This window comes from Vombatus ursinus, unplaced genomic scaffold (genome assembly GCF_900497805.2).
Source record: "Vombatus ursinus unplaced genomic scaffold, bare-nosed wombat genome assembly UNPS02014845.1, whole genome shotgun sequence".
Classification (NCBI taxonomy): Eukaryota; Metazoa; Chordata; class Mammalia; order Diprotodontia; family Vombatidae; genus Vombatus; species Vombatus ursinus.
The window spans coordinates 1,703,938-1,727,430 of NW_020954623.1; the positions used below are offsets into that span (position 1 = coordinate 1,703,938).

The window sequence follows — 23,493 nt, forward strand, 5'->3', positions numbered from 1 at the left end:
GTAAGACTTTACATTTATTCTTTTTAAACTTCAATTAATTAGGTTTGGCCCTGTTCTAATTTGTCAAGATCCTTGAGACTCTCGACTCTTTCCACATGTTAACTCTCCCTCTTGGTTCTGTGTCTTCTGTAGATCCGATAAGCATTCCACCTGTATCTTATCCACGTCATTGCTAAAAACATCAAACAAAATCATGCCAGGCGCAGTTGCTGGGACACTCCACTGGAGACCTCTTTTGAAGTTGACATTGAACCTGTGTTGAGTATTTCCTGGCTTTACTCAGTCAACAGGTGGCAGTCCAGCTAATTGTGTTGTCTTCTGGCTCCCATCTCCATCTTTTCCGCAATAGAAACCCGATGGACGTTGTCAGATGTTTTGCCGAAGTCTAGTGTCTCCCTTCCATGGTAATCCTGTCACACAAGGGAATCAGGTTAGGTTTGCGTGTCTTTTCCTTGATGAAGCCGCCATATTGGCTCTTTGTCATCACTGTTTCCTTTTCTCAGTGTTCACTAACCGTTTATTTAATAATGTGTTTAGAATTTTGGCAGTGGCCTCAAGGTTACAAGTTGTGCTTCTCCTCTTTGAAAATTGGGCAGATATTTATCTTTCGTCAATCTCATGCTGCCTCTTCTGTTCTCCAGATCTTTCACAAATCAGTCACATGGTTCAGCCACCAGTTTTCACCGTCATGGGAAAGTCGGGCTTGGTGACAGGAGAGGAGTGAATGGTTGGGTGATTCCTCAAAGAGGGGAGGGCGTTTCCTGGAGGAACTCGCCAATCAGAGGAGAGCCCAGGGACAAAGGGATCTTCCAGGGTGAGAAGGTTGCTGGGGAATGGGCAAGTTCTGTATCTTAGATAAATCACTTCTCTCTGGTCCTTGATTTTCTCATCTGTGAAATGGCGATAATGTGAGGGTTGCTTTAAACATCCAGTGAGATAATGAATGGAAAGGTACTTGGTAAACTCAGAATCATTATCCTCATTTTCAACACCATAGATAATAACGTTTTGTTTGTTGTGCAGTGGTTGAACCAGTATTTGTCTCCATTTCTTCATGAACCCTAGACCAGTGGGCCAAGGCGGAGACCCTGAGCCCGTTCCCATCCCTCTTGGAATCCCTGGCCTCCTTTCTGAGCTCAGCTGCAGCGCTGCCTGCTGTGTAAAGCCCTCCCCATCCCTTCTTCCCTCTCTGCCCGCCTCGGGTGCCTGCTCCCCCCAGGTGTCCTGTCTTTCCTCTGTCTGGCACACTTAGGGGTGGACACGCTGTTTCCCCTTAGAGAATCAGATTTCCACGAGGGCAGGGTTTGCGTCACTCTTCCTTCACGTCCCCAATTGTTGGCACAAACTAGGAGGAATTGATGAGTGCCTTTTGATTCGTTGGTTGGTGTTCTTTGATCAGCACAATAACCCTGTGAGTTAGGTGCTATTATTATATCCTTTTTTGACAGCTGAGAAAACTGAGGCTCAGACACATGAAGCGATTTTTCCCAAGATTATGCAGCTAGTAACTGCCTGAAGTGAGATTTGAACCCAAATCTTCCTGACTCCCAATGCCAGCCCCTTTCTCCACCAAGGGGCAGAGTCCAGCTCTAGGTGATATTGTCACAGGGATGCCTGGTGCAGTGTAGATGGTGGCATCTGAGATAAGATCCTTTGGCCCAGTCTGGCAGGTGGGGCATCCCTTCGTCTGGCCTAGGGGCATGAAGCACGTTGAGAATCCCTTCTTGGGCTTGGATTCCTGCTGCTTTTCTGGGCATCCCTTTCCGAAGCCCGATCCTGGGCCTCTCTCGGCTCCCTTTCTCTCAGTCTGTTCTGTAGCCTGGGATTGGCCTTGCTTCTGAGCTGGAGGGAGGCCTCGTTTTCCGCTCGTCTTCCACTCAGCATCCTGCATCCCAGCCACCAGCTTTGGCTCGTGACCCTGACATGCCTAGCAGCATCCCACCTGTGACCTGAGGTCCGTCCTCATCTCTAGGGCCTTCAGGCTGTCCCAGGGAACCTCTTCATCCTTCTCTGAATGTGGGACCCATCCCTCCCCAACCCCGGTCAGTGTGAGGGCAGGGCTCCTTATTGCATAGTCCTCTTCCAACTCTGTCCTTGGAAAGTGGAGGAGAACAAGAGGAGAGGAGGAGCTGGAGAAAGTATGGGAAGAGGGCATGATTCAACCCTTTCTTGTCCACTCACTAGAGAGGCCATTCTGGGTCCTCACAGGAACCAGGGAAATTATGAAAAGGAGAAAAATAGACCCTACTGGGGCTCTTTTCTTTTTAAAAAATAAGTGTATGTGTGTGTATTTAATTTTGAACTTAAACAACAAATAAAATTAAAGCTAACATTTTACATGAAACTGCAAACATCTTGCTTTCACTTTTAAATTTATAATAAATTCAGCATGTAACTTTCAAAACTATCCTTCATATCTGTAGTTCCTTCTGGAGCTCTCCGTCTGTTTTCTTCCTTCCTTCTTCCTTCCTGCCTCAGATACTTACTAGTCATGTGACCCTGGACAAGTCATTTCCCTTCTCTTTGTCTCAGTTTCTTCATCTGTGAGATAATAATAGTAGCATTTACCTCCTAGGTGTTGTGAGGATCAAACGAGATAATAATTGTAAAGCACCTAGCACGGTTCCTGGCACATAGTAAGTGCTTACTAGATATCATTATTATTGTTATTGCTATGTAAATGCTTATTCCCTTCTCTCTCTCCCTCTCCATCCCCTCTCCCCTCTTACTCCCTCCCAACATGTCTCTCCATCCCTTTTGGAAAAAAGATAAACACAACCACAAAACAAAACAAAACAGAACCGCTGCCTTGACCATAGCATTCTGGACATTGAGCGCATCTCCTCTTTCTCAGTGGCACGGCTCTTTTCTGGGGTACTGGAATCATGATTGGTTATTGGAATGAACAGTGTTCTTAAAGTTTCCAAAGCCGTGTTTCTTTACAGTGTGCTAGGGTCTTATGCTGGAACCTTTCCTTCTGTAATTTCTTAAGATCAACAATAGTACATCACATGCATAAAATGTTCTCTGTTCATTTGCTTCGTGGTTGATGGACACCCCTGTAGTTAGCAATTCTTTTCTAAAACAAAAAAATCTGCTATAAATATTCGTGTACATCTAGGTCCTTCTCCTCATCCTTTGGTCTTTTAGGGGGGAGATTTGGATAATTTGTGGTTTTGCTGGGTCCAGAGTTTACCTAGTTTAATGACTTTGGCGGCATAATTCTAAAGTGATTTCTATGTGATAACTGTCATTAATATAAGCATTTGTGGCCTGTTTTTATACAGCCTCTCCAACATTTGTCATTTTCCTTTCCAGTTGGCTAATCTGATGGATGTGAGGTAGAACCTCAGGGTGTTTTAGGTTACATTCCTCTAATTATTAGTTATTTTAAGCATTTTCTTCACATGACTTTTGGTTGCTTGTATTTCTTCCATTGAGAACTCCCTGTTTGTATCTTTGGCCATAATTGCTCTTGTTCTTTTAAATTTGAATCGGTTCCTTTTATCTTGGCTCTCAGCCCTTGTCTTAGAAACTTGCTGCAAATAGATTTTCCTAGCTAACCATTCCCCTTACAGTTTTACCTGCATTGGCTTTGTTTATGCAGCACCTTTTACAGTTTTGTAATCGAAGTTTGCCCTTTCATCTCCCATTCTCTCTGTCTCTTGTCTCATAGTGAACTGTTCATTCCTTTACCCATTGTTGTAAAGGGTAATTCCTTCCTTGCTCCTTAAACGTGTCTTTAATGTGGCCTTTTTCTAGCTGAGAAGTCATTTGGAGTTTATGTTGGCGTGTGGTGTGAGAGACTGGTCTAAATCTAACTTCTGCCAGCTCGCTTTGTGTTTTCCAAGTGTTTTTGTCAAATAGCTGGCGATAGTTGCCCCAGCGTTGACGTCTTTTGGTGAATTGAACAGTACAATGCTGTTTGTTTGCTACTATGTTACTTGTGACTGATCTACTCTCTTCTCTTTTCTTAATAGGTTGCTGAGAATGATGGGAAGCGCGTGTAGAATGAAATACAAATTTTTGGAAAGCCCCTTGGGAAGAATAGAAATTTCAGGATGTGAAGCTGGGGTGCATAGAATAAAGCTTCTGGAAAAAATGGTTCAAAGACCTGAGTAAGTAGATGTGCCCTAACTCCATAGCCAGAATATGAGCATCATAGACTGATGGTGCCAAGGAAATGGGCTAATTTGTGGTTCATGTGCCAGCTTTCCACAGGATCTCTGCAGCTAAGGAGGGATATGGGCCTAACCAGTTACAATGAAGTGGAACTAAATGTGAAGTCCCACGTTTGGTGTGGAAAGGTCAGCTTCACACGTGTAAGATGGGAAGACATGGCTAGTTAGCGGTTCAGCCGACATCCAGCTCAGGGTTTTTAGTGTCCTGTGAGCTCAGGTTGGACCAGCAGGGGCGCGGGCGGCCAGCAGAGCTACATTAAAGAGGCCTGGTGTCTAGGCTGGCATTGGTCAGCTGGAATCCTGCCCCCCTCCCCTTGGCAATCCAGGGTTCTGTTCTGGGTGCCCCATTTTAGGATGAGCTAGCTGGAGAGTGCCCAGAACAGAGCCTGGTACCATGGAGGAGTGACGGGGCCTCAGAACCATGCTGTGTGGAACCAAGGAGGTCACAGGAGCGCCTGTGGTAGCTGTCTTTCTAGAGTGTTGGGTGGCTTCTGGGTGGCAGCGGCTTCACCGTGTTCTGCTTGGCCCGACAAGGCAGAACGAGGAGTGATAGGTGGGCTTTGTGGGGCGTCCCATATGGACTCCACGTCAGGCAGAATGGCCCAGCATTGAGAATTGTCAGACGTGGAATGGATGTCTTGGGGAGGTGAGGCCCCGTCCCAGGAGGATCTGATGTGGGGTCTGGGTCAGGAGAGGAGGAGCTGGTTCTTTCTTCAGGTAGGGCTGGAGGCTTTTTGAGGTGCTTTTCCATGTTGTGGTTGTAGGATTTAGAGCCCCAAAGGACTTCCTAGTTAGTGTACTCCCAACTCCTTCCTTCTGTAGCTGACCACAGTTGAGGGGCAGATGGGGGCAGGGCTGCGTCCTGGGTCGTTCAGGGAGGGAGCATCAGAGTTGCAGGCCATACAGACCTGCATTCTGAAACAAGGTAAGCTCCCTCCCAGAAGGACACCCTGCACCGTTCTCTCCTTTTATTTTTCTTCTCTTTCCCATGAAAGCTTCTGCCTTCCGTTAAACTCTGGGAAATAATCTATATTAAGCAGTCCCATGTCTTTTGGTGAAAGTCTGAATTTACAAAGAGTTTATTGATTGTCAGCGTGTGGCTCTATCAGGAATCATGCGGTGGGTGTCTCCTCAGAAGATGGGTGTCTGGGACTGCTCTTGCTTCTGGAAAGGAGGGAATCCATACTGCCAGGGCTTTATTGAAGTTTTCTCGGTGAATGTTGAACTCGACCAGCAGATCTCGGAGCTGAGAGGCTCCCCCTTCCCCAAGGTGTTATTAGGGTTCTTTGTGTTTCTTCTGGTCCCTGTTTCGCAGTGGGGCTCTGGCAGGAGGAAAAGGATGAAATTTCATCTTCTGCATCACTTTAAAGAGACTTCCACCCTCTAAGAGAAAGCACTTTTTTTGAGCGATTTCCTCTATATTTTTCTAATCGTAAAGACCTAAAAATTTTAAGGCTGTCCGTAAATGTTTGTGCTGAAATGTAACATTTAATCTCCCCCATTCGTTGATGGGGAATAGTTGTTAAAATCTTAGTTCTCATTATTTCTGACAGGAGGGGAAAAAAACCCAGCACAAACAAACCCACATCCTTTCTTGCTCAGTGTTTACCTTAACTGGCTAATAAACGCAATGCCAAGGACATTAGATGAAGAAAATACAGAAGAAACATAAAAATTGATTTTAATGGACCCCTGTCAGAGAGAACCGTAATGAACACAAGTGCAGTAATAAATATTGGTCTTCCACTCCAGTGTCGAGATTTTTCCTGTAGAGTTGCATGTTACAATCAATAGCCTATTTTTTTTACAGCAAAAATAAGCAAACCTTTGAAATATATGAATACACAGTTCTGAATTTCTATGAAAGCAATCTGGCTGCTGTGCTTAAAAAACACCTCACGGAGCAAATCATCTGTCTGGGAAGCCCTTAACTTTGTCTCCTGGCGGGCAGTGGCGCTGCACAGTTAATCAGAGAGGGGGGAGCCTTCAACCATTGGGGGGGTGACTTCAGGGAGGATTGAAAGGAAGACATGAATGCCCAGCAAACACCACCTACGGGGAGCTCACCAACATCCAGGCTGCAGCCATCTGCTTGATACCAAGGCAGGAAATGAAGTGTATTTTTAAGGCTATATTTTAATGGGACTTTTTAGTTTTCTAAAGAGCCTGACTTAAAAGAGGATGTTTGATTCTTTTAACCTTCCAAGCATGTATTAAGCACCTTTTGTTCAATGGTTGCTTAGTAGTAGAGACACAAAGACAATTCAGTTAACATTTGTTAAGCATCTACTGTATGCCAGGCACTGTGCTAAACACTAGAAATACAAAAAAGTTCCTGCCTTCAAGGAGCTTCCATTTTAGGGAAAGGGCTTGCTGCTGATTGGAACACAGGGTATTTCGCAATATGTGCAAAATATATAGAATATCATTTTTTCAGGAGAAGTGGTAATAGTTGATGGATTTGGGAAAGGAGTCTTGTCCGAGGTGAATGTGGGAGCCTTGAAGGGGGAGGGGGATTAAAAGGGAAAGAGACTGTTGGCCCTGTCTGTGTTTCTGATGGCTGATGCTTTGGTTAGTGTTGGAAACTGGGCTGGGTTCTGGTCAAGGTGTGTTTTTGTTTTTAACAAATGAGTGGATCTGCTTGCTGGACAACAGATGTTGCCTTATGCTTTGTGCTCTGGAGAGGAATCACAAGAAGAATGAATGAAGGAAACATTCTGTAGCCAGAGGGCTTGGTTATTCCACATTGAGATTTATGCACCTGAACAAAGAACCAGAAAGAGTTTGAAAAGCAACCTCTTTCTGTTGTTTGTAAAGATGTTTGTAGACACTTTGGGAAGAACATTTCTTCTTTCAGGTTTGTTAGTGCTAGGAGATGTGGGACTGAAAGGATGGGCCTGTTGAAAACTTTGCTCTATGACTGGCTCGCTCCTGCCCCTGCAGCCTTGGGTACCCTCTACTCTTTCTGTGGGAGATGCGTTAGAACGTGAGCTCCCTGAGGGGGAGGGTGGTGTTTTTGTCCTACTTTGGGATCCTCGGTAAATGCTTGCCGGCTGCTTATGAGCTGGAGCGGTGATGAAATGACGTGTGAAATTTCTAAAACATGCAGGAGTTTGGCTGAGGAGAGGCCTCCACCAGCTCCTCCCCCCTGGACATGAGGAGAATTGCAATCTTTACTTTTTGTGCCTTTTACAAATAGTTTGCAAATACTTTTTACAAAAAGTCCACAACTTTCTAAATTTAAAACCTAGTAATGTCCCAAACGGGATTAGCCTCACAGTGATTGTTTTGGCATTCGTGATCTGTCAGATCCGACAGTGAATGGAAAGTGATCAATTTGTTTTAATTTTACGTGTTTCTGCTTCTTCTTATGAATGGAGCTATAAGCTACCAAAGATTGTGTTATTTCGCTTCTGTGGTTTTGGGTCCTCTTTTAATCGTAACTCATGATCATGTAGCATGTGAAGGGTGTCCAGGTGCTTTCAGACCCCTCCTCCATGCCTGCCTAGGCTGGTCCAGGTGTCTTCAGACCCATTAGGCCCAGCTTTTTGTGTAAGTAACCTCCTTCTGTGATCTTCTTCATGGATTTCTACCAACTGAAGACTTGCTTGGGTTGGATCAAGCTTCTTTCCCAGAGCATGGGACCCTCATTCGCCCCTTAGTCTGAGGCAAGTATTGGCAAACATGCTCTGATTTCTCTGTTGTGTTGTGGAAATGGTGGACTCTGAGGGCACTCAGAAGTAAGAGTCTGTTAGAGGATGGCTGATGCCGGGCATGGCTGCCATATTGTCTGAAGGATGCGCTGGGCAGAATTTCCCACAGACCCAATGTCAGAGTCATTGGAGCTGGCCCATGAGGGATGGAGGTTAAGGGTGGGGGGGTGGGGGTGAAGCAGTGGCCCGAGCTGCTCATGCTTCACACAGGGAGTGGTAGAACTGCACCTGGAGCCCAGTTTCTTTTAGTAGAAGATAGTTTTTGGTTTTGTCCTGCTTTGATTTTTCCTTGTATCTCACCACTCCACATCATAGCGCCATCACATGTAACAGGAAGAAGAGAAAAAAACAGCAAAACCAATTAGTGCATGGGAAAAAACAAACCTGAAGAGCGATGCTGTGCTCCCTCCCTGTGGCCTTCCAACCTGGGCTCTCCCATCTCTTCCATGGCGCCATGTTGGCTCTTTGTCATTTCTTCATTCCCCTTTGGTGCCTTTGTGATTGGCTCCTTCCATGTATGTGGTGGTGTAGTTGTCACGTATGTTGTTTCTTGGCTCTGTTCACTTCATTTGGCCTCAGTTCATGTAAGTCTTTCCATTCTTCTCTATCATATGTGTCCCTATTGGTTTAGCCATTCATTCCCCCTTCGAGAAGGGAAACCAAGGCCTAACTTAATTTAAATTCAGAGCTTATTCTCCCGATGCCATTTTAGGTCCATGAAGCCTTGGCCTGATTGGTACGATACTGCTGATTATTATTTCCTGTCGGCAGCAGCCTTTGATTCTAAAGGTTTATTTTGGGAAGATGATTGTCTTTGCTGGTTGATCAGAGGCTTGGCTTTTGGGAGGTGAATAGAGCAGGTAACTGGGTCCTACAGCAGTGCTCGGTACTTAGGGATCTCCAGGGAGTGTTTATTCTATCAGGTCTTACAATGAGCCGACTCAATTCAATTCAGTAAACATCTATTAAACACCTACTGTGTGCCAAGCACTAATGCTGGGAATACAAAAAGAGACAAAAGACAAAAGCCTTCATGGAGCTTACAGTCTAATGGGGAGCCCATGTGCAAGCAAATATTCACAAAGCAAGCTGTAGACAGGATAAATGGGAAATCATGAGCAGAAGGAGGTAGCTGGAATTAAGTGAGATTGGAGAAGGCTTCCTGTAGAAGGAGAGATTTTAGCTGGGCCTTCAAGGCCAGAATGGTCAGTAGCGGGAGTGGAAGAAGGGGAGCATTCCAGGGGGAGGGGACTCTGGGACTTAGAGAGACCTAGCGGTCCCCTTTGAGGACAGAGTTGTCCAACACGTGGCATGAGGGCAAAGCTCTTCAGACTTCTGAGTGGCCCAAACTGGATGACAATGTAATTAGGGAATATTTAACCAAATAAATAAAAACACCCTGGAAACACCTCATGTTAATATCTGGTTTTCTAAGTCCCTGTGCAGCTCACAGGGTTCCTTACAGTCAGTTTAGTGTCCCCAGCTCCCATCTGAAGGGTTCACCACTGTGCTCGAGCAAGGAGGGCTGGGGAAAAGTGACTGCCGAGGACGCATCTTCCAACTTTATCTGGCTGCATTGCCCCAGAAACACTTGGAAAGTCAGCCTGGCCCACGGCCCACCTTGGTGCCAGTCCCCAGCTCCGGGCAAATGAAAATTGAATGCAGACACCCAGGTGCAGAAACCTGACCGCTCACTCAGTTGTCTGCAGTAGACCAAGCCCGTTGCGCGGTGCCCAGATTCCCATATTAGGATTGTTTCCAGGAGTCATGTGAGTAACAGCCCACATTTACATGTCTTCTGAAGGGCTGCAAAACCCTGAATGTTTTCTCTCTCCGCTATGCGAATGGCCTCCCTATTGACTGGACTCTCAATATATGGATTATTTGTTTTTCTACCCCCTATATTTCCCCCCCATATCCCATATTCCCAACCCTTTCCAGAGAGCCATATTTTAAAACAAAAATTTTTTAAATAAAAAAAGAAAAGCCGTTCAGTCAAACTAATCAACACATCAGAAAACAACCAAACAGCCTCTGAAGCTGACATTCGATGCTGGGTCCCAGCCCACGCGCCCTCCCCCTTCTCCAGGCTGGTACCGACGGATCCTCCTACCCCTTGGATTTCACTGTTGCCCGGTATTGGTGATGGTTTGGAGATGCTCGCTCTTTCCATTGACGTCTCTGTGGTCATCGTGTGTGTGGTTGTGTTGGCTATGTTCCCTTCATTTTGCTCAGGTCATACGAGTTTATGCTTCTGGATTTTCATTGATTTTAAAGATTCACTGGGAGCTCAGCCGTCACACTTGAGATCCTCCCTAGGACCGGGGCTTTATCTCCCCAGAAGCAGGCCCTGCACAGTGCCCGCCCCTTAACGTGCCATGGGGCTCATCAGGTTACCTTGAATGTATCAGACAAATCAGGGATGGTCAGAGTGACTCCAGCAGGGAGTAGTGAGACAGAGGACCTGGAGCCACTAAGGCCTGGGTTCAGGTCCTGCTGTCATCTTTTATAAATCCAGGCAAGTCACTCAGCATCTGGGATCCCCTCTCAGACTGAGAGCGTGTCGGCCTGTGTTGGTGGGAGCAGTGAGTCCCAGGTCCTGTGCCTGTCTCTCTTGAGGCAATAATGCTGGTGTCCAGTCTGAACTCCTCGCCACTCTACGGAGGAGCCCCGCCCCTCAGCCAGCATCCAGAGGCTGTTGACCCGAGTTTCATTGCAGGCAGTGGTGGCAGGGGCACCGCCCTGTCCTTCAGAGCTCCTTGGACTCCTCTGCCAGTCTTGGGGAGCGCGCCTCACTTCGAGGTGTCCTTAGAGCTTAGCTTGTCTGGGCAGCGGTAGGGGGATATTTATTCTGACCTTCCAGTCTGCTCCTGAGTTACTTACATCTCCAGGTACAAGCCCAGTGCTTTACTGCTCCTGTCTCCTCCCAGAGTCCCCATTTTTCACCACTGACATCCTTCTGTGTGTATCTGTTTTGTCCCATTCCAGTGCTTTTGTAAAATAAAATGGCTGTGGCCTCCTCCCTGAGCGTGATTCCTTCTCCTCACCCATTTGTCCATCCATTGCTAAGTACTACAAGACAGAGCGCCTCATTGATTTTTCCTTGCACTGATTCTATTACCTGTTCATATTCTGACTCGAAAAGAAGCCTGCTCAGAGACTGTCTCCTGGGCACATAGGATGATGGTCTTCGTAATTTAGAAACTTCCTGCCAGCGTGAATTTTCAGTTATTGACAACAGCGTTCTAGAAGAATGTGTTCTGATTGTGAGTGCTTGGCTAGTTTCACTCCTGGCCCACGGTGGCGTCTTGCCCTTTCTCCAGCAAAGGAGCAGTATTTGTTTGTTGTTTTTCTGGTGGGATGGACGGAGGTGGAGGGAGGCTCGGCCTCAGATTGAGTTACATGAATATTGGATTGGGCAGCTCTCGGCAATGTGGATGTCTTAGACCCCAGCAGGGGTGGGCCTTCTTGGTCGCTTAGGGCTGCGCTGAAGGCCACTGAGGTCTCTTCTAGTCAATCAGTCCATCAGCAGGCATTTATCAATGTCCATTAGGTGCCAGGCACCATTCTAGGAGAAGGACAGAGAAGAAACTGTCCTTACTCCTGAGGACATTCTTACGCAGGAGACCCCGTTTTCTCTGTAAATGGATGTCAAGCAAACACAAAGCACATCTGCACATCTGCACAAGGTAGCTTGGGAGGGAGGTTGCCAGCACTTGAGGGGATGAGGGGAGGCTTCTTGGGCAGAAGGGGGTGCCTGAGCAGCCTCTCCCAGGGGTCTGTGTTGGAGGCAAGGAAGGGAGGGCATTCCAGGTATGCAGCCATGAGTTCCCAAGCCTGGAGAGGAGAGGAGGAGGTTCAGGTGTGGGAAGTGGAGAGGCCAGTTTGGCAGGATGAGGCCTTTAAAAAGTTGAACGGAGTTTTTATTTGCATGTGAAGGTGGTTTGTGCTCTCACCCCCCTTGTAGCGAAATTTCAACGCTGCTTCCCCACCGATCAGAAGATCGTCAGGTAAACCATTGCACAGCACTCAGCACCTCATCGAAAGCATTTTATTCATTATTCCTTAAAAAACATAAGCAAACGTGTTTGAACCTTTGTGGGCGCCTAAAAAAAAGCGAACTAAGAAGTCTGGTAACAGGAAAGGGGGTTAGCTGAAAAGAGCTGGAGGACCAGGAGTCTGTGATCACCTTGGTCCGTCCCTTTGCTGCCTGTGTGACCCTGGGCAGGCCCCTCCCCTTCACACTCATCAGGGAGCAGTGAGTGTCCATGGTATCTGTGGCGACCTCCTGAGGAAAGGGCTTGGTACCCTGAAAGCTTGGGAGGGATGGTTAAAATAAGGAAAAGAGGTGTTTTTCCTCCCCTGCGTCTTCATTTTGTGGTGGATACGGCAGAGGGATTCCAGGGAGCCACAGGCCCCCAAGGACAGACTGTCCAGGGAACAGCCAGATTGAAGGGGCCTTGGAGGCCGTCCTTCCCGACCCGACCTGGAGTGGGAGTGGGCATCAGTGACCTCTGCTTGGAGGCCCCCTGCTTCCTGGAGCAGCTCTATGGGGTCATCAAGCCTGAGTTTATCGCCTTCACGTTGACCCAGTCATTTCCAGTGCCACCGTCCAGGACGAGAAAAGGAAGTCTGGTCTTTATTCCATTTGCATGAAGACCGCCATGATGGTGCCCCAGAGCCTGCCTTCTCTGGGTCCCCTGCCAGGCTCTTCAGCATCCTGGTCTCTTTCCTCAGTGTTCTCCATCTTGTCTGTGCTCTTCCTAACATGGGGCGCTCACACCTGGACACGGGGCTCTGGAGGGGCTAAGCCAGGCCAGAGCAGCCCAGGACTCCTCATCTTTCTTGGTCAGCTTAGCGCGGTATTGATTAATGTTGAACTCCTGCCTCCCCACAGACTTGGAGAGTTGATGTTTTTGACCCTAAGGGTAAGACCTGACATTCCCCCTTACGTTTTGCTTTTTTAGCTTTGGCCCACCATTTGGGTCTGTCCAGATCTTATTGCCCAGCCTGTTGGTCTGTCACATTGGCTAATGAGGCCTGGAGGGCCAGGAGTACTGGATCTAAGCCCAGTGGTCTTGCCAGTGTACCCCATGGTGGTGACCTCTCCAGAGAGATGAGTAGTGCAGTGTCCTGGATGGGGAGGTGATGGTTGGGTCAGCGGTGGGTGGGGCTGCCCTGACTGGTACCTTTTAGCCCTTGGAGGGTCTACTCTTCGCCCCCCTAGGACTCCAGGCAATTGACGTGTTCTCAGTGTGCCTGGAAAGGTAGTCAGTAATGCTGAAAAAAATCGGTCCGTTGATAAGTGTTTACTAAGAAACATCTGCACGCCAGTGGCTGTGCGAGGTGCTCAGTTTGCAGCTGCTAAGAATGGAACCATCCTTGCTTTTGAGGGGTTCACTTTAGTTTGACATCAGCCTTCTGGGAGGACGGGCACCCGAGGGCCTGATCACTCACATGCATTTGGGGGTTCAGCAGGCGCCAAGACCACGACTGCCTATTGGAGGCTGTTAGTACAGAGGGCCAAGATTCTGTCCCCCCAAATCATTCTCCTTAGGTTGGATTCTGCATATCAGTAAGCAGAAGGTCCGTGGTCACACGAGAAGGAAGGGGATATATCGCAGGGTATTGATGTAGTCACCTGTCTCTGGGTGAAGCTCATCAGAGGAGAGAATTGGGAATCCTTGGGAATGGACCCCACTGGAGGGGGGTCTTTTCCTGATTTTTCAGTAGGGTTCATGAGCTCTAGCACAAATATCGTCACTGATCACATTTCCCCTGCTTCAAGCAGGTTGTGTTACCAGGAGTATAGATAAATACTGTATGAAATATTTGACTTGTGAGGTTTAAGTTAATGAAACAAATTTCAAAGGAGGAATTCTGCAGGAGTCATTGTGTCTGAAGCACCCTCTGAGCAGTGAATGGCTGGAGAGAGATGGGCTGGCTAGGCACAGGAGGTGGGGATGGGCAGCACTCATGCCTCTTGTTCTGGTGAGGTCTTCGCCTCTTTGGGGGATACTGAGTGACTCCCTGGGCTGGATTCCCAGGAGGGTATGGTGAAAGGAATCCAGGATGAGCAGGCGCCATCCATGTCATTGGGAGGAACACCCATGACAAGATGAGATGCAGCATCATAACTGTTGAGAAAACCTAAGTCTAACCCCTTAGTGATGTGTTGTCCAAACTCTGTATCCTTCCATCATTTCAACAAGCATTTTGGTGCTCTTGGTGTGCCAGTGGATCCTAGAATGGGATCCCAACATATAAAATGCAGAGGGTAACGGAGGAAGAGAGTCGTTCTGAAGTAGTCAGCAAAGTACGCTAAGCACGACCAGCCCACCAAGGCGAACCAGTTCATAGACCCCGGTGAAGAATCCTCAGTTTAAAAGTGTGGTGTGAATTTGGGGATGTGGAATGTTTGAAAGTTTTGGTATGGATTATGTTTGAAGCCATTTGCTTTTCTTGAGGAGCTCTTCAGGCCATGTTGGTACCTGCCACCACCCTGGGCACCTTCTGGGGGCATGTGGAACGTGGTGACACACCTAGTGGTCTCAGGTTAGTTTGTGGCCTTGCCATCTTTGGTGACTTGGGGGCCTCCTAGAAGGCCTTTGCTCAAGGTCTTTTTGTTTGCACAGATGCCCCAGGGATCCCCAGGTCCAGACCCTCTGAGTGGCCCTGTGTAGTCAGGGGGGCATGGACTTCATAGTCTCCCACAAAAGAAATGAGAACTTGACTGTTCCCTGCAAACCCCACCATCAGTAAGGCGTGCGTCTCAACCTGATTTTTTTGGGTACGTGTGGGTGAAAGCTTCAGCCCCACCCACTGGGGTCTGAAGTCTGAGAAAAGATCAGGTGCCTAAGAAGGCCTGACCTTCCGAGGGACAGCCTCTGTGGTTCCTGAAGTCCTGGGCCTTGGCCTTTTCTCTTCATTGGCAGCTGTGGTGAGCCCCAGCAGGGCAGTGTGCCCCCGCCCTTTGTTAGGAGGGAGGCGTTTGTCCAGAAAAGTCGTGGGAAGGGTGGGCTCGGTTGGGCTCGCCTCTGTCCTGCCCCCTTTGCCCGGCCGTGCCCTGGTACCTCAGACCGTGGCCAGCTGCAAGGACTTTGTCAGGGTCACCTCGTCACCAAGACCTTCCAGGGACGTTCTGAAATTCGTTCATTCTGACAAGCTTGGGAAAGTGCAATATAGACACTGTCAGGGCCTGCCTTTGTAGGGCCGGGCTGCTGCTCATGAGGACTAAACATTGTGGGGAGAAAACCCACTCTGGGAGAAACTGAGGACTCGGGAAATGGGTGCCCCACCAGCTGTGTCAGCCCTTCCTCTTTATCTCTGACGTGGTGATTTGTGTCGTGGGTTTTTAAAACAGAATTATTTTATATTTGGAGCAGACCTCCTTATGAAGGTCTCTTGAGTCAAATAAGCGTGTTTCTGTAAGGAAATCTCGGTTTGGTTTTATAGGGATCAGCTGTGTTTTTAAAAAAAAAGTCTTAATACCCTGGTGAGGCCGTGGAATGGCCATCTCTTCCTGGACTGTGTGCCTCTCCATCCCCATCCCTGACGACTGTCACTTGTGAAGGGTCACCGCCTTGTTCTGACTGAGAGGGGTAAACTATCAGTGGTGCATGGGGAGCGATGCTCATGATTCAGGTTATCAGTAACAAAGATTGTGCACACAATTCATTCCATGCTAAACATTTATAGCGGAGGGTCCTTTGGATGCTGAGACAGTGACACAGGCTCTTGGATGAAAAGACCAGATAGGGATTGGCGAGGCCTCCTCGCAGCCACAAACCTTCTTGCAAAGAATCCCCTTATCCCCTGCTGGTGGAAATGGTTCGGCAGGCGCTCCTGCTCGGCCCCTGTGGGGAGCCTGAGGATTTGTGCATGCCTCGCGTGATGGGGGCTGCGCGAGGTTTTAGTAAAAATAAAGCGAGCGAGAGAACCAGCCTTCAGGTAAACTGCATTGTGAAAACCCTGCCAGGGAGTCGGGCAGGGGGGATATGGCCCACCATGCCGGCTTTCGGCATCATCAGTAATGGGACTCATTACTGCTCATTTGTGATTGGGCATGTAACGTGGCCAGCAAAGGCTGCCCGTCCCGATTGGTGCACGGAGGGATCTATGCCGGAATGCTCCCACACACCCCAGGACGGCACTACAGAACCGGAAAAAAGATCTTGTGCTGGATTTTATTATTAAATTGCTCTTAGGTTTTCTCTCCAGGAACCAGAAAGTGACAAACAGCCAAGGACTAACTTCTCCAGTGAGCCATTCACACCTGCCTCCTTGGAGACTCACCTGGAGGGCGGAGAAGGGAACGGGGTGTAAAGAGACCCCACCAGGGGCTGGCCATCTTGAGTTTAAGAGATACCCAGGGAGGAGGGAGGAGGCAGACGTGAAGGTTGTATTTCTGGCTGGCAGAGAGAGTACCGCTTGTGTGTGCGTGTGCGTGCGCCCATAAGTCACAGGCGTGTTGCTTCCTTTCCTTTTTCAATCTTCCAGCCGTGCTCGGGTGTCCTCTCAGAAGCGAGAGGAGAGCTGCAGGTATTTGTCTGGGGTCCTCAACCTCAGCCAGACTGCAGAGAAAAGGTCTTTCCATAATTTGGGGCACGATGGCACTTTCTGGATCAGTTATTGGTTAAGGGTGGAGATCACGGCTCCGGGGTGCGCTTGTAATACTCTGGTCAGTGGGTTGTCATCGTGCGCTATCTTTCCAGCAGATGGGTACAGGGCTCAGTTTCCCTTAGAATACTGTGGGGCTTCACCTTTATTTCGCTTAGCGGAGGGGGCGGCTGACGTTCCACAGGAATAGTCTTGTCTCCCACGGAGGGCTACAGAAAACCTTTACGTTGCCACCTCTGGGGAGAATGATAAACTCGGCATGCTGAGCTTGGATTGGGGGATTTCCCTCAGGGCTGCTCTGTGTGCTGGGTTCACCACGTTCAGCGGCCCGCAGACCCCGAGGGCTTATCCCCAAGGGTCAGGACCAGCCCATGTGGAGGAACGCTTTTAGGCCATTATTTCCTGGTAGACATAGCCTGGAGCCCCCACTTGCCGTGAGGCTCCCCTCCTGAGTGCCTCCTGCAGTGTCCCGGCCCTGGCAGCCTCCGGCCTCTCTGCAGGGGCTGGGTCCCACCAGTCTGGCCTGTTCCTGTTGGCTCCCCATCACAATGGACGCTCCTGTGTGGCAGGGCCCAGACAAATGCTTCTGGTCGATTTCTGAAGTGTACCTGGAACAGATGTTCTCGACCTCCATCGTGTCACAGATCTCTTTGGCTGACTGGCCAAGACCTAGCACCTACTGGGTAGTTAGTAAATACCTGCCGACCTGCTCTCTGGAAATATTTTAAAATGCATAAAATAAAATGCAGAATTCCAAAGGAAAACTATTATATTGAAATACAGCTGTCAAAGTGTTTCTTTGAAAGTTCACAGAACCTGGGGCCTAAAAGAATGGCAATCCCATGGCCTTTTTGGAAGCTGGTAGTCCAGTGGATAGAACACCAGACCTGGAGTCAGGAACCCTCATCTTCCTGAGTTCAGATCCGGCCTCAGATACTCACTGGCTGTGTGACCCTGGGCAAGTCACTTCCCCCTGTTGGCCTCAGTTTCCTCATCTGTAAAATGTGCTAGAGAACGAAATGGCAAACTGCTCCAGAGTCTTTGCTGAGAAAACCCCACGTGGAGTCACAGGGTCAGAGCCGACTGAAAACGACTGCCCAGCAAAAGCCTTGGGGTTTTTACCCAGTTAAAGTCCCATCCCCATAGATGTCTGTGTTAGTTTAGAGTTCCCTAAGTGATTTCCTCTTCACAGCCCTGTGAGGGTCAAGAGTTCGAGTTCTCCCACCCTCACGTTACAGATGAGGGAACTGAGACTTCAGGAGCAACAGGAATAAAGGCCGCGTCACTGAGACTTGGGCCAGACAAGATTCCCTGGCGTCGCACCCGTGGCCTTCACGGCAGACCAGACAAAAATGGGGCTGGGCCTTCCCAGCACACACCAGGATGCAGTTTTAGTTTGGCTCACTTAATTTACGTTATCTACTCTATGGTAAACCCCCTGACAGCAATCCAAACTCAAGACTTTGGGTAGTTGAGACGCTTTAACGTTTTCCATCTTTGCCTTTCAGAAGACCCTACTGAGCGTGACGGCCAACAGTTCTTGGCCTGACTTTGATAATTCTCTGTTTCCAGCCAGAACTTGGATTTTGCGCTCCAGACTTCCATAGTCAGGGCATTTCAGCACTTCACAGTTTGAGAGGCCTTCCCAGGAGCCATCCAGCCTCTGCTGGAAGGTAGGGTTCCTGCGTCGCCCTAGGCGACTGCCCTCCCCCATTGGTCCCTGCATGGGAGAGAGCTGGAGCTGCAGGTCGACGGGGTTTAGGGATCCGCCTCCAAGGCCAAGGTTCCAGCAGCTGTGCCCCACTTTCTCCTGTGGGAAAGCGAATCCCAGTGAAATGGACAAATGTACAACTCTAATTAACAGTAATGACAATGATGAGCATTTACTTAGTACCTCCTGTGTACCAGGAACCCTGCTGGGTGCTTTCCGAAGATTCACTCCTTAGGTTCTCCCATAGTCCTGGGGGGTGGGTGCTGTCGGCTCCAAGTGCTTCCTAGCTGTTCTTACAAAGAAAATTGCCCCTCCCTCTGCCCTAGCAGTGTCGTTTCACCAGTTAAAGCGGAGATAGGTTCTGTGAATGGTTGTGAAGCCCCTGGGGAGCAGGCCCTTCTATCCTGGGTGCCCCAATGTTTTTATTTCCAAATTTGTGCTGGAAATCTTTGGAAAACCAATTCTCCATTTCCTGCCTCCTGTAGCAGAGTCTGCTGAGTAGATTTTAGCACTTCTTTCTCATCACCTTGTTAAACATCCCATAGCGGCCCTGGGCGTTGCGTATGGAGCAACCCAGGGGAATTTTGGGGTTTCTTAGGGCTGCACCCAAAGGGCTTGGGGGAGGAGAAACGCCTGCTCTGTCCTCTGCTGCCCTTCTGGCCTCCTCGCTCTCAGCAGCGTCCGTCATCTGTTCTCTCTTTCTCATTTGTTACTTTTCTTTTGATGCTGGGAGATGGTAGGTTGGAGTCTGGAGATTCAAGGTGGAATCCAGGCTCTGCCCGGATTTTTTTTGTCTGTGTGACCATACAGTTGTTACTCTGCCTTCCTGAGTCTCAGTTTCCTCTTTTGCAAAATAAGGAGGATACTGGTTCTACTGTGTGCCCTATCTACCTGTTGTGGGGAAAATACTTTGAAAACTCTATAGTTTTATTTAAACTTACACGTCCTTATCACACTGGATAAATTTGTTAAGTTGGTTAGAATTGTGTGTAAAATAAAAGTTAATAGGTTCTGAATAAGGACCCGATTGCCTTTATTCTACGGGATAAATCATCGGCATCTCGGGACAGCCGTTTTTCATTTTTCTTGCCCGTGGGTCTTTTTTCCCCCGGGTTTGTGGCTGTTCAGAGGCCAGATTAAGGGCACATATTACTTAACACTGAGTATCACCCTGGGATCTACCCATAGCGTGAAAAGCAAAAGAAATCCTTGGATTTCTAGGCAATCCCTAACTCGTCACACTTTGTCTGGGATGACCAAACCGCTTGCCGATCTCCTCCTCAATGTGGCTAAGCTCAGGGATTGGTCAGCCCTGCTGCGAAAGGGCAGCTTCTGTCTCAAGCTTCTGATTTTGTTGCTCATCTGTCTTGAGCCAATTACAATTTACAGATGTTTAAGTCAGCCATGATTAGTGTGTGATCTCTGATTTTTGTTTGGAACACTTCAGTGTGGGTCCCCCCCCCTTTTAAACTGACAAGACAGACTCGGTTTGTTAAAGTTATTTCATTTACAATTGTATCTGTAATTAGAGGCGCTCTTGGTTGTTACTGTTAATGCTGAAGGCAGCTTCTGCATACAGATCAGTAGAAAATTTAAATTGAATTAAAGGTTAAGTGAGTATAATCTTGGAATTCAGTGGAAGCTTTGTCTTCTTGCAGATTTACCCAGAATTTGATCTCCAGTTGTTTCATCAAGTGAAAGCCATGGATCAGCTTTGGTTACAAACTTAAATGATTTTCTAAAATTGTTTTTTATTAGCGAGACAAAGGAAGTCAGTTGACCCCCATCACCCTTTTGTAAATGATTTCTCCCTCCTTCAAGGGAGAAAATCTCTGGACCACTCTAGGCAATATGGCCCTGGGAGAGCTCCAGACTCCTCCTGGGAAGGCCCCATTCTCTGTCCGCAAGCCTGAGAAATCCCATGTGCAGTGCTTGCCTTCCACAGTTTCGTGGATTGATTGATTATGAGGTAATTGTCCTCAGTCTGGAGATCTTAGAGGCATCAAGGGACAGCCCCCTTATTTTATAGAGGAGGAAGCTGAGACTGAGAGGTTGGAGCCAAAGTCGCACTGCTGCTGCGTGGCTGTGACAGGATTGGAACTCCCGTCTTCCTGACCATAAACTCTAGTGTTCATGAAGAGAGTCATAGATTGGGTGGGGGGAGCTGACTCAGGGTAAGAGACCCTGGTCATGTAACTTGGCCAAAATCACCTGCTGAGTTCCTGGCAGAGGAAGGCCCAGGATTTTTTTCTGACCCTCGGCTCTTTCTGCTCTTCATGTGGAAGGTGGGCAGTAAATTAAAATACTCCTTGACATTGACCTTGCCCATGTAGTCCGCTTGGCTGTGTTGGTTGGACTGTTGTGCCGTTAAAAATGAAGACAGATGGGGCTAGAAAGAAAGGAAGAGAAAAGAAGGGAGGAAGGAGGAACTGGGTGTTTATGAAGAGTGAGAGAAGGGACTAGAGCCCCCAGTACCTTTCCTCGGTACCAGCTTGAGTAGACTTCCATGCTTTTGTCAGGGTCAAGGAGGAATCGTATCTTTCTCCCGTAGTAAGCGCAAGCTTAAGCTTGGCCTGCTGAGAAGGGGTGGAGGAAATACTGAGGACAAGGGAAGATGAGGGACTGCAATAGAGACCACCCTGTCAAAAGAAGTCAGTGCATTTAGGGAGGGCCCGTGGCATCTAGAGCAGGAGATGAATTCTGACCCTACAAGCTGGCACAAGTTTGGAAGAAGGGCCTCACTCCTCCCCTCCTGAAAGAGAGCATGTCTTCTTGCTGGAGAGCTCGCTGGACCAGGAGTTTAGCTTGCCCGAGTGGAGACAGTGTATGTATTTGTGTGGAATGTGCACGTGTGTGTCGATTCTGCTGGTGAGTGAGTGTGCATGGTGAGTGTTGGTGTTGGTGTGTGTGTGTGTAGGAGCTGAATGTGTGTTGATTGTACTTTGTGTGTGTGTGTGCGCGTGTGTATGAGTTGAGTGTGCCGAGTTGTGTCGGGGTATTGTGTTTGAATGTGTATTAGTTGAGTGTTGGGTGTTTGCACTTGCGTACACGCTTAGGTGTGCATGTGAGTTGTATGTTGGCTGTGTGTGTATGTGTTGAATGTACTTGAATTTGCACATGTGTATATTGACTGTTGTGTTGAGTGTTGACTTGTGTCGTGGGGGTGTGTGTGAGTGCTGCCTCTGGGTGTGTTGACCCTGCTTGTGTGTGCATATATGAGTTGAGTGTGTGTGAATATACTTGAGTTTGTGCGTGGGTGTCGAGTCTGTGTGTGTGTGTGTGTGTGAGTGCACACCCACGTGTGCATGGGTGCTGGGTGTGTTGTGGCATCACTGCAGTGGGGCTTTCGGAGCAGCATACAATGAGCTCCAGGATGGCATGTCCTGCGGTTTTCAGCATCCCCATGGCACAGTTGGGTGCTTGTCTTTTGGGCTGGGAGGAGGTGGCAGGAGGCAAGGCCGGGGATTATGGGCTTCCAGCTACAATTGTTTTGCACAGAATCCACATTGTTATTTGTGAAGCTCCTTATCCTCTTCCTTCTTCCAGAAAGTCGCCTGGCCCTCCTTCATTGGGTGAGAGCAGATGGAGCATTTAGGCAGCTCCCTTCTCTGCCCTCCACACCCTGTGACATCTCTGGCTGTGGCCTCAGGCCCCCTCTGCACCTTCCAGAGGGGTCTCCAGAAACAAAAGCAGAGAGCGTCAGGGGGAAGCGGGGCAGCCACGGTGGCGGTAAGCCGGGATCTTTCCCTTTGGTCTGGGAGGCTGTGGTGTTGTCAGTGGGCCCTGTAGAGCCAGGGTCTCGTGTGTTATCAGAAGTTATCTCAGGACCCCTGGAGGCAGAGGGTCTTCAGAGAGTGGGATCTCACCAGCCAGAAGTTTGACTTTTGGTCTGTGGACAGATAGTACACGAATGTGAGCAGGTCTAGGAAGGCAACTTTGGGAAGGAGACCCTGTCTATATTTAGGCTTCATTTTCTGTGGCCGAACTGTAGCGTCTCCCAGTATCCTTGCCTCCGGGATGGGGGAGGGCTTTGGTGAGGTTTCCTCAGTCTCCTCAGCAGGCAGATGTCCATGTTCATACTCTTTCCTTATATCAGGCTTCCCGTGTGCCTTTGGATTATTCCAAATTCGTCATCAGCACTTACCAAATGGCTTTCCTGCGAAGGGCATGCATTTCTAATACCACGTGAAAACCAGTCATTTGTTGTCTGAATGCAAGCGAAAGAAGGGAGTTGCATCTCCTTTCTGGAAAGCTTCTCTAGAATTGTGGAAGGCTTCTGAGCTTCATTCCATCAGGGGTCCAGGACACCTTAGTGCAGAACAGAGCACTGCCCTTCCGGCGATGCCCTGCAAGGTTCCTGTGGGTTTAGATCTTCTAGATAAGCAACCTTTTTGTGGAAAACTGTATTTCAAAGACATGAAGACTTTCAAGAGTGAGAACTCCAGGAAGTGCTGTGTATGTGCCTGGACCCACAGTAGGCCGGATATTACCATGCTTTGAAGGGCGGGATTGGGACCAAAGGGGGCCCCAGCGACTGAGCCTCATAGAAGCCTCACCCCCCTCGGGACAGAGGAGGGCGCTGAAGCCTAGATTCGTTCCACAGGCCCAGACACATGGTGGCAGGTGTAGTGGGAAGACTTTCAAACCTCTTTGACTTTGGATCAGAGACCCCTTTGGCACAAATAAGATTGTTGGGTAACTTGTCATTCCTCCTCAAGCTCCTCTGTATCTCAGAGATGGACCTTTAGCTCTGCTTTGCTACAGGAAAGGTTGAAATGAGCACCAGGATCACTATCCCAGGAGTGTTTACGTGTGCCTAGACATGAGTTTTGAGAGTCCTGTAAAGCCACTCAGTCTTCTCCTCCCTTTCCCCCATGTCTAATATGGTTCCAAGGCCTGTTGGCTTCACCTTTCGAGTATCTCTCAGATACATCCCATTTTCTCCTCCGACACTGCCCCGACCCTGATTGCAGGCCCTCCTCCCCTCACGACTAGACTGAGGCAATAGCCGCGGGTGGGTCTGCCTGCCTTGAGGCTCTCCTCACTCCAGTCCATCCTCCATTCAGCCACCAAAGGGATTTTCCTCAAGTGGACGTCTGGTCACGTCAGGCCCTACTCAGGGTACTCCGATGGCTCCCTCTCGCCTCCAGGAAAGAACGTGAGATCCTTGGCTTGGCATTAAAGCTCTTTACAACCAGACCCACATTCACCTTCCAATGTTCTTACGCTTGCTCCCCTCCTCCGCCCTCCACCACCCTTTGGATTTTCT

General features: G+C 48.7%; 1 protein-coding gene across 1 annotated transcript in view; it reads left to right on the top strand.

The window, feature by feature from the left end:
- The window catches only part of MGMT (O-6-methylguanine-DNA methyltransferase), a 274,354-nt gene that overhangs the window by 25,611 nt on the left and 225,250 nt on the right, over positions 1 to 23,493 (top strand). Inside the window, exon 3 of the mRNA XM_027840510.1 lies at positions 3,981 to 4,118. Within this exon, the coding sequence (XP_027696311.1) occupies positions 3,991 to 4,118 (128 nt within the window). The 5' untranslated portion in view covers positions 3,981 to 3,990. The remainder of the gene's footprint in view (positions 1 to 3,980; positions 4,119 to 23,493) is intronic.